This window comes from Caenorhabditis remanei, chromosome III, assembly GCF_010183535.1.
Source record: "Caenorhabditis remanei strain PX506 chromosome III, whole genome shotgun sequence".
Lineage (NCBI taxonomy): Eukaryota > Metazoa > Nematoda > Chromadorea > Rhabditida > Rhabditidae > Caenorhabditis > Caenorhabditis remanei.
This window is the reverse complement of record NC_071330.1, coordinates 16,842,546-16,853,747: the sequence shown is the minus strand read 5'-3', so window position 1 is coordinate 16,853,747 and position 11,202 is coordinate 16,842,546. Positions and strand designations below refer to the sequence as shown.

General features: G+C 38.1%; 2 protein-coding genes across 2 annotated transcripts; both read right to left on the bottom strand.

Annotated features, from left to right (window-relative positions):
* Window positions 1–237: 237 nt before the first annotated feature.
* On the bottom strand, window positions 238–2,001 carry GCK72_011725 (uncharacterized protein; the record flags this gene model as incomplete). Its single annotated transcript, XM_003093786.2, has 2 exons — window positions 238–1,093; window positions 1,910–2,001. The coding sequence occupies 2 exons, from the start codon at window positions 1,999–2,001 to the stop codon at window positions 238–240; spliced, it is 948 nt and encodes a 315-aa protein (XP_003093834.2).
* A 6,045-nt stretch (window positions 2,002–8,046) lies between these two features.
* GCK72_011724 (uncharacterized protein) lies at window positions 8,047–9,828 on the bottom strand (the record flags this gene model as incomplete). The annotated part of the gene is made up of 2 exons (XM_003093770.2): window positions 8,047–8,974; window positions 9,746–9,828. 2 exons carry the CDS (start codon window positions 9,826–9,828, stop codon window positions 8,047–8,049), a joined length of 1,011 nt encoding a protein of 336 aa, XP_003093818.2.
* Between the last annotated feature and the right edge of the window lie 1,374 nt (window positions 9,829–11,202).

The following is an 11,202-nucleotide window of genomic DNA, read 5'->3' as shown; positions in this document are numbered from 1 at the left end:
GTTCAAAAACGCGTCAAAGGTACGCCAGACTCTTCAAAAATTGGTGGTTTTGAGAAATGATAACTTTCTAGGAATTGGCATAAAAAAATCATAAAAATTGATAAGGGGTTTTTTAACTTATAAAGATGGGAGGGTTTTGGTGAATCTTCTTACAACTGCGCTCCACCGAAATGCAAAGTTTTCTTCGGTTTCGGTAGAGCGCAATTGTAAGAACGTGCAATAAGATTTAGAAAAAAGTTATTTCCTGGTCGGTTTCTCCTCCTCTTCACAAGAGACCTTCATGGGGATTTTCAAAAGGAGAATACCATCCTCATAGTCGCACTGAGGGCGTTTGGCAAGTCCTCTCGGAGCGTACCTATCATACCAATACATGATAGGGTGTAGGACAGTATGAAGTGTGAGTGACCGGTACTGGCTGTGACTTTGTGAAGAATGTGTGTGGTAAAATCGGATGCACAAGTCATCCTTCAGACTTCTCCCATTCCAGAGACTACTGAGAATACTGACCAGTTCCTGGTAATTTTTCAATACCGGCGTGTTGACGTCTATGACTTTATAACGATCAGTCAACAAGTGCCCCAGCCTAACGGGAATATCTCCTTCATATATTTTCTGTTTTTCCACGATGTCTGTATCAGATGGGAATGGAAGGGTGGAGTCGGCTGGTGGGTAGACTTGCAATCCGATTTCCATAATTGGTGGAACATATAGAAGAAGGAGTTGCTCCAGTTGAGCAAAAGTCTCAGTATTAATTGAATATATCTCAAAGTTTGAGAACATCTCCTTGACGGCATCTCCGGAGACTCCGTCTTCCAGAAACATCTTTACTTGACGGCAATGCAGGACTTCAAAGCAGTGAGTAACAAATTCGACCTCAGAAGTGATATTCGGCGTCTCCTTATAGATTTCTTGTCCTTCAAAGTTGAATACCACGCAGTCAGCGATCCACTTGAAGTCTGTCATATCTTGGAGGTTTGAGGAGACGATGACGGTATTGTGGGGAGCAATATGGACTTCAAGGTACTCGGTTATGCGGCCAACGGTTTTGGCCTCCTCGGTTTTGATATCATCGCCGAATAAGGTATAGAGCAACCTGAAATTAGTTCATTTTTATTAGAAACTTAGGATGTGTAAATCTTGCCCGAGAGGACTACACGGCCAAAATTGATAACACAAAAAGGTAATTTTTAAGCTCAAAAGTTGAGTTTTCACACGGAAAATTCAATTTTCAGCTGGAAATTTCTCGATTTCGGTGAAAACGGATGTTTAGTTCAAAAGACGTTATTGTTTCACTCAAAACTCATTTATAATGCAGTTTAAGGCAATTTTGAGCAAAAATAAGAAAATCTTGGCTCCAAATGCGAATTTTCAGCTCAAAATGTGAAAATCTAGCTCAAAATGTGAATTTTCAGTTTAAAATGTAAATTTTTTCAGCTGAAAAGCGTGATTTTTCTGCACAAAAAGGTGCTCTTTAAGCTCTAAATGTGAAGTTTCAGCTCCAAAATAGAATTTTCAAACGGAAAACGCTGTTTTTAGCTGGAAATTGGTCGATCTCGGGAAAAAGAATGATTCTTAGCTGAAAAAAAACGTCATTTTCGACTCAACACTCAAATTTAATGTAGTTCAAGACGATTGTGGTGGATTTTTGAGCAAAATTAAGAAAATCTTGTCTCTAAATGAGATTTTTAAGATTAAAAAAAAACGGAAAAACTCTCACAGACACTAGTAGCTGATTAAACATTGAAAAAATTAACTGCCTGTAACTACGCCCCCTCAACTTCAAAATCCCAAAAATTATATTCACCCCAAATATATATCTCCATTTTTGTAATTGACCACTTTTTTAAATCTCGGCATGGCTCTGAGCTATGCGCCTTTAAAATATAATACTCAATAAAAATGCACTTACAATTCGGTGGTTGTCATGGTCTCTACAGGTTTGTTGAGCATCAAGTTACCAACTACAGCTTCAGCGAAATTCGGCTCCTCGTGGTCAGCCATGATTCAGATTGTGATGCACAATCAGATATTGATTATAGTCAGATGAGATGGTTCTGAAAAATTTAACATAACAGTTTTTTGTACAAAGTGCATCAAGAATAAACAGGCAGAAAAGTCAAGAAAATGGGTTAAAAACAGTCGTAGCGAAGTATTCATGGTACAGAAAAATAATGGGATCACTCAATACACTCTATGCGGCCGATTGACCGCGACGCGACCGCTCGCCGGCAATAGAGCGTTAACAGGTATGAGGACAGGTGGTAGACGAGGGGTGAGTGCAGAGGAGCGCGTTTTGGAGTATTTTAGCAGGAAAACGGAAAAGAACGGATAATAATAAAACAGTGCTGGCCTAGGATCCGACAACCCGGTCATCGTGATTAAAAAATATATTGCAAAACGTCATTCGGAATAGCTGTGGGATTTAATCGAGTTTTTCAATTTTCGATACTTTTTATTATTATTATTTATTTACGCATGCTCGATACGTGAAGGTTAATCAATTAAAAAATAGAGTACAATAAATAAATACAATAAAAAGAGAAAGGGAGGTCGAGTTAAGAAATGTCAGAATCAGTGTTCTTTCTAGAGCTTTGGTTTACTACTTTATTCAGCACTCTGTTTGTAAAAAATAGTCTGCTTATTTTAGTTTTTGATTTTTTCCATCGGTAGGAGTGGCCACGCCGGGTTTTCGTGGGAGAGTAGCTAAAGTAATTGTTGTGGTCGATTGCAATTTTACCTAGTAGTAGTTTATGGAAGAACTTTAAGTCAAAATGTTCCCTCCGATCTTTAAGAGTTTGTAGGTTGTAGTCTATAAGACGGTCCGAAGCACTCCTGTATTCCGGGTCTGTGTTTAGAATCCGTCTACCAGCCACTCTAAACATTACTCTTCTTGTGAAAGTATTTTGCACCGCCTCTATGGATTTCACTGTTTTCATATCAGTTGGGTTGGAAACAACCGTCCCGTATTCTAAAAATGGTCTAGCAAAGGTTTTATAAAGCAGTAAGAGTAATCTGACGTTGGAGCTACAGAATGATTTAAATATAGAATAAATCGCGAAATTCGCTTTTTTGATTGCAGTGCGCCAGTGAAGTTTAAAGTCAAGTTTTTCGTTGAGTATGAATCCGAGATCTCTAACTGTTAATTCCCGTTTTATAGGCTCGTTTTGAAGCCGATATTCTACTTTGGTCGGGTTTTTCCCCAGGCTCAGCACATACGTTTTAGATTTATTTAATTCTAACTTGGCGTTCTCGGACCATTCGGTGATGGAGTCGATCGCTTTTTGGAGATCTTTAGTTTTATCGGTTTGGGATTTACTAAATGAAGTGAAAATTTTTAGGTCATCGGCGAACTGCATCGCCCGTACTGTTTTGGGGAGAGTGGTGGCGATTTCGTTCACAAAAATACAGAAAAGTAGTGGTGATAAAACTGCCCCTTGAGGTACTCCGCAGCTTATACTTTTTATTGAAGAGAAGTCGTCCTTAATTTTTACTCGGAAGGTACGGTTTGTTAGGTAAGCATTAATCCAATTTAGCAGGTGGGCATTTAGCTGGATATCTATTAGTCTTTTCAGCAAAATATCTATGCTCACTCTGTCAAATGCCTTGCTATAATCGAAAAATATCATATCAATTTGTTCGCCCTTGTCAATTCTAGAAGTGCAAAAGTTTAGGGATTCGAGTACGCATGTGGTTGTGGACCGCCCTGGACGAAATCCATGTTGACTATTACTGAAGAAGTTGACCGAGCTTAAGTGCTCGGTAATTCTCCTCAGAAGACATCTTTCGTAGATTCGACAAAGAACAGACGTTATGCTTATGGGACGGTATTGGGACACTAATGTTGGTGACTCAGCTTTTTTAAGAGGGGTTACTATTGATTCGGTCCACTTTTTTGGGACATTACCGGTCATCATCGTTAAATTGAACAACTGACATACCGGGCTTGCTATAAATGCTGAGACTATTTTGAGAAACCTAGCAGGTATGCCGTCGGGAGTTAAAGTGTTATTTCCTTTTAATTTTGATAGATGTTTAAAGACTTCCTCTTCATGAACCCATATGAAATTCTGTGCCGATTTATAGTCTTTGGGGATGTTAAATTTAGAGAATCTACTATTAATGTATTGCTTTTCAAAATGAACTGCGAGAGCTTCACATTTTTCGGATGTCCGCGTGACCTTTAGGTTCAAATTATTCAAAAAATCTGGAACGTCCACGTATTTCTTTTTTGTTTTTTTTTAAAATAAAGATCTAATAACCGTTTACAATTGATAAAACTGGGTGAAAGAACTGCTCGAAAATCGAAAAAATTCCCAAAACTTTGAGCCAAAACAGTTTTGTCCCTTCACAAGGTGGTTGCGGACGAATGTATACAGTAACCCGAAAAAGATATAAAAATATTTTTAGAGCGTAGAAAATCACAAAAGATGAGTGAAAATTTGATTTGATTTTTAGTGGAAAAAGAAAGAAGCAAAATAAGCAAAAAAAATTGTTTGAAAAAATAAAAGAACAATTAGAAGGTTTGATCGTGCTGAGGGGAGAAATAAACTGAAAAAAAGCCTTCAAATTGTTCCAATAGACTAAAACTGATGTCTTTTTTGAATGTTATGGCCAAAAAATGTATTTTTTCCAGAAAAAATACGATTTTTCGCGAAAAAATGAAATAATAGTCGAGGTTTTTAGTAATTTCACTATTTCCAGCAATGATGAATAGTTTGTTTCAGATAATATGTGTTAGAAATAGCTAATACTTGTCAGAAAAAAAGTGTAAAAACCTGTCGGCGCTGAGTGAGAAAAATTGACGTTAGAATTTCGCGCGCCGCGGCACTGGGGGCCGAGGAATTTGGCTACGGAGTCCGCCGCAGCTCCGCCGTGTGTAGAGAATGACGACACTGCTAAAACGAGTGAGATTTTATTGAATCGTTCGAATTTTAAGCACTTTTTGTTTTTTTTTCGAGATATGGGACTAATAACCGTTGACAATCGATAAAAAGGGATTCGAGAAATTCAATAAAATCCTAATAGTCCAAGTGTCGATGTTTCAAAATTTGTAGAAATATTTCGAAATTCTTATAGTAATACTTAATTACTCCAAAACAATTCCCAAGCCGCGAATTTTGATCTCAAAAACGCTCAAAATTTTCAGTGTTAGCCGAACACAGGGTCTAGGTGTGAGTAGTGAAATCGTATGCGCTCCACTAGACATTGGCGGTAAATTCAAATTTTAATTTTTTCAATTCGCTGTTTCACTGTGGCACTTTGATACGCAGCTTAATCGACCACTTTTTGAGCCGATTTATGTCTGTTTTCCCGCATTTTCAGTCAGTTTTTCGACCGTCGCGCGTCTTTTCGAGATCAATTCTATTGAAAAAATAGATAAAATTTTTAAATATAAAAATTATTTTGAATTTCGCGCTAAAATTTCAGCTGATTTCAGCGGAGCGCGTTTATTTTCATTACTCATCCTGAGACCCTGTGGCCGAACATTTCGTTTTTTTTGTGTTTCCAAGTAATGAAAAAAGTTTTTTTTCATAATTTTTTTTTGAATCGCATTGTTTTATCAGTATTGAAAGACTGACAACACTGAAAACAATCTGAAATTGAAGAATATTCATGAAACGCTCTTGAAATGGCCTAGAAACGCAGAAACAGAAAATTCTAGGTTTTTGTCTATTATCGCCCCCTCTCTTTAAATCACGTTGGTATGAGGATGCCGATTTCGGTAGGCGGAGCTTCGCCAAAAGTGTCGATAATTTTGTTCCGCAGTCATTTTTTGAATAACTTTTTTCGTTGTAAAGATTTTCGAAAAGTTCTTTTTTGAATTTACTTCAAAAGTTAATACGGATGTGGCGACTCGGAGGGGGTGTCTTCGGAGTATTCAGACCAAAGTTATGGGCACAAAACCTAGAGCAACTTTTTCCTCTAAAATAAATGGCTTGAAAAATTCACAATTTTCGCCGTTTTCTATTTCGTACCGCGCCAGCTTTGAATATTTCTGTGGGATTTTCTGGACTTAAAATCTCTGAAAATCTGGCTATCGAGACATGTAAAAATTATTTGGATATCTGGAAAAATTAGATTTACAGCCATAAAAGTGTGAGCTCAACTTTTTTTCTCGAATTTTTCATTTTCCTCTCAATATCTCGAGTTGTATTGAGCCGAGAGCTTTGAAATTTGGTACAGTTATGTAACTTGGCATGGGAAAGATGGCTAAAAAATCAGATTTCAAATCCGATCTAATGGCTTCGAGTTACACTCAAATAACCTCAAAAAATGAGCAAACGTAAAAATTACGTAAAAATCACGTGACGTAATGGATAATGGAATTTTAAATCCCAGTTTTTTTTTTCATTTCTTAAATTATTTATGCAGAATGGTCCGTGAAGCTAAAGCGGATGCAGATAATCGAGAGGAAAGTTGAAAAAATCGAGAACAAAGTTGAGCTTACACGGCAAAGCTCCGCCCACCGAAATCGCTTACGTCATACAGTGCCGAACAAAAAGGTATCAATTTTGGCTGTTTTCAGTGGAAAATGACCAACATTGACAGTGTATTTCGGTGTCACCTGATTGTCAAACTTAAGTTTATATGGGTTAGACAAAGCAAATAGGACATCATTTTTGTAGTTGACCATTTTTTGTACGAGACCTACCTGAAAAGTTACAGGTCATCAAAGTAATTTCTCCCTGAAATCGACTACTTTCAGTAAAAATTAGCGAAATTTTGGAGATTTTCACTTTGACAATCTATAACTTGCAAGATAGTGTTCCTACAAAAAATATCCTCGAGTCGAAGAAAAAAGCCGGGTTTTTCGATCGAACACATGAAAAATTGCGGAACTAACGGGTATTTATTGTTTCGAACTCAGAGGCTTAAATTCTTGGTAATAAATTCAGCTTTCACTTGCCACTTATTAAAAACCAACTTTTGAATATAAAACTTGCTAAGCACTGGGCTCGAGGCGCAGCCGAGTCTGGCGGAGCGAGCCGTTAGGCTCGGGACGCTAGTCTAATTATCTTAAATTCATTTAAATGTCTTGGAAAAACATCTCAAAAATTCTGTAAATCTATCAGTTTTTGAAAATCAATATTGTTTCTATTAAAAAAACTATCAAAAACGCTGTTAAACTGACCGATTCAGCACAAAAGAATGTTGTCTGGCGTATATTTGACGCGTTTCGTGTTAAAGTTGCTGATTTTGAGTGTCTGGTGCGCCTGGAACGCGCTTTGAACAAAATTTTCTTATTAATAGCATTCAGGTAAATTAATGAAACCGGATTCTTCTGGACATTCAGCTTTGCAAGTCGAGTGCGCCTTTGGCGCGTTTTCTACCCATTTTGAGACATACTTCCAAATTCCCGAAAATCCCCTTCAAAGGCGCATAGCACAAAAATTTTAACTAATACATATCTCTCCATGTTTTTTTTTCTATATAATTCCCATTCTCCGCGTTTGTCATTTTTAGTAAAAGGAAAAAAAGGACATGTGAGAAGCAGGTGAGAGGGCTAATCCCGCCCTCCGCCTCTCGTCTCCATGGGAAACATGAGCCGTCCGTATTAAAAAGAAGAAGAAGAAGAAGTGCGTCATGGCTGAGGCATCTGAAAGATTTTGAAATGACCAAGTGGAGTTATTACAGATTTATTGGGGAAATTAAGCGATATATTTGGTTTTTTTTCGGTGTATTGATATATTTTTATATTTGAAATACGACAACCGAGTATAGTTCAGATACCGTATATACTGTATTATAACGGCACCTGTAATAGAACGGCACCTGTATTATAACGGCACCCCATCTATACTCAGAATTCATGAATATGATTATCCCGTTGTTTTTTCTTGGTTTGTGATTAGAAGCAGCGTGATTAGTAACGTCTTGATCAGCAAATAGAATGTCCAAAAACGTTTTTTCGTTTAATTTCAATGAGTTTCTGAAACCACAAAATTTCTCTCGGAGGCAGTTGAAAAATATAACGGCATGCCCTTATAATACAGTATTTACGGTATATGCACATAGTGGAAATGTGAGTCAAAAGATATTAAAGAATCAAAACTGAACAGTGAATTTAACAATCATATAAAGCCTCTCCGGAAAGAAGTCCATCAACGCATCCTGAAATCCTCTTCGAACTGTGAACGGACCGTCCAGAGATTTCATGGGCTCGTAATCCCAGGCCTTTGAGGAGCAGGGATAATTGCAAATGAAGTTTTGACCAACTAAGAATTGAATTTGATGAAACACGAATCGTCGATAGTCCCTTGCGAATGTCTCCGCTGGAAATCTGATTTGGAGATCCACCAGGTTTCTGTTAGATTCTGAACTCGACCAACTTCTAAGCCACGCGTTCAGCTCTCGAAGTCCCATGGATGGACAAAGGATTGTGATGGTCTCGTTCCTGACCTCCTTCAAATTCTCGAGGGTCATTGGGAACTCCTTTCCGAACATGATCTCATCAATACCTCGAATTGCATTTGCGAGAGGTTGGAAGTCCGCAGTGAGATCCGCGTCTGGTGTCATATCCAACTTAATGGTTTGAAGAGGTAGGAATTGTGTAAGAAGTTGTTCCAGAAGTTCGAAGGAGGTCCCGATGAAACCAACGATTTTGTAGTTTACAAACAACATCTTGATCTCATCAATTCCGAAGATGGACTCCGCGGACGTCAGGGAAAGCCTTATTTCCTTACTGTGCAGGATTTCCGAGAAGTGATCCACCCAATGCAGCATGTTTTTGTACTCTGGCTTCACAAAAGCCACTTTTGGATTCTCATTGATAGCGGTTTCCACTATCGGGGGCTCCGACAATAGGTTTTCAGGATTTGGAGAGGTCCAGAAGAACTTGATAGGCGCCATGTCGTCTCGAATGGTGCGGAGGGTTAAGCTGTCTTGGCCAATGTAGAAGTTGAGAGAGGGACAGACTTGCCATGTCCTTCTGGCGTTGTTTTTGGTGACCGGGGAGATCAAGGAGTATTGGAGTCTAGAAAAAGGGGAATTTGAGAACTTGGCATAAAGAACCGTTTTATAGCTCTAAAATTAGCTTAGTTACACAAAAATTCTAAATTTTTGATAAGACTTGACATTCTAACTATATAATTTAATACCCAACACTAAACGCGTGTTATGACGTGACTAATTATCTCACGGCCATGATTTTTCGCATATATGCAGACCAAACCTAGATTTTTATTTTTGTAGTTGATCACTTTTCTGTACGGGCGGTCCCATGACGTTTTTTTCCTCCAAATCAGTTCTCACGTTTTCCGCAGCGTTCTAACAATATATAGTGTTGACTAACTTTAAACGCGTGTCACGGTATGACTAAGTACCCCACAACTCTAATTTTATTCATGTATACTAATCGAACCCAGATCTTCATTTTTGTAGTTGACCATTTTTTGTACGTGCGGTCCTTAGAGCTCGCAGACGGCATTTGAAATATTTTAGCCAAGTTTTTATAGAAAACGCGTCAATGGCGCCCCACTTAGACTAAATCAATTACCTCTAAAGATCTTTACGCGTCGACGGTACGCCAGAGAGATTTCTAGAATGCTCAAGGAAGCTTGGCTGTCGTACCTTTAACGCGTTTGCATTTAAGTAAGCTTATCAAGATTTCTTGGCTATACAATGGAAAATTCTTAAGCTGGGGTGACGTGGACGCGTTTTTTTAAAGCTGAAATCCTTATTTTCCTACTTCTAACTCTAAAAACTATGAAATTTTTCAACCAAAAAATAAAAATAATAAACTCACAACTCAGAAGTGTTGAACTTTTTGTAGAATTCGGGATCCGTTTGTGCTGGAACAGCTTCCATGCCTTCAGGGATGTCAGACATTGCTCAGGACAAGATGAGGTAGATCTGAAAATGTTATGATGTCAAACGGATTAAAAAAAAGGGAGAATGAAGCACGGAGGTAAAAAAAGAGGAAACGGAGAAAAAAGTGTAAGTACGGAAATGGGGTGAGAGAAGAAGAAGCCGTCTGCGTCTCTCTAATTTGCTCCTGGAGCGGTGGGGTGGCAACGGAGCCGAGGCGTGATATATATGTATATGAATTGATTTTTAGGACACACCCCCTTATTGATATCTTTGAAGAGGGAGAGAGGGGGGAGGAGGGCTCTAAGCAACAAATGAGGAGGCACACACGCTCATACGCACTCACGCAAAGGGGGCTCCATGTCAAATCTAAAACATAAGATAATCCAAAAAGGGCAGAGAGACTAATCTCCGCTTTTTGAGAACCGCCTGCGTCTCTTGATACCGGGAGAGGAGAGCCGTGAAGAGGAGGGGACTCAGGCAAAAGAAAAAAGGGGGCTTGGAAAATGAAATCTCCATGGAGACCAGGTCGAGCATGGGTGGTCGGCAAGAAAAAAGTGCGCGGAGGAAATGAAAGAGAGGGGCGAAATAATAATAGGGAGGTATAAAGGTATATTATTGGTTCATTAACCAAATTAGAAAAATTAAAAAGATAAAAAGATAAATATTGTTATCAGTGAAAGAGTTTATTGATAGAAGAAAAATGAAAATGTAAAAAAAAGAGGAGTTTAGAAAGTTCGGGCAAAAAAAATGAGATAAAAGTTGGAAGGTTTAGAGTGTAAAATGACAATAAAACAAAATATTTAATGATAAAGTAATTATTATTATTATTATTATTATTTATTTACGCATGCTCGATACGTGAAAGCTAATCAATCAAAAAATGGAATACAATAAATAAATACAATAAAAAGAGAAAGGGAGGTCGAGTTAAGAAATGTCAGAATCAGTGTTCTTTCTAGAGCTTTGGTTTACTACTTTATTCAGCACTCTGTTTGTAAAAAATAATCTGCCTATTTTAGGTTTTGATTTCTTCCATCGGTAGGAGTGGCCACGCCTGGTTTTTGTGGGAGAGTAACTAAAGTAATTGTTGTGGTCAATTGCAATTTTACCCAGTAGAAGTTTTTGGAAAAACTTAACGTCAAAGTGTTCCCGCCGATCTTTAAGAGTTTGAAGGTTGTAGTCAATAAGGCGGTCAGCAGCACTTCGGTACTCTGGGTCCGTGTTAAGAATTCTTTTACGTACCACTCTAAACATTACTCTTCTAGTGAAATTATTTTGCACAGCCTCTATGGATTTCACTGTTTTCATATCCGTTGGGTTGGAAACGACTGTCCCATACTCCAAGAATGGTCTAGCAAAAGTTTTATAAAGCAATAAAAGTAACCTGACGTT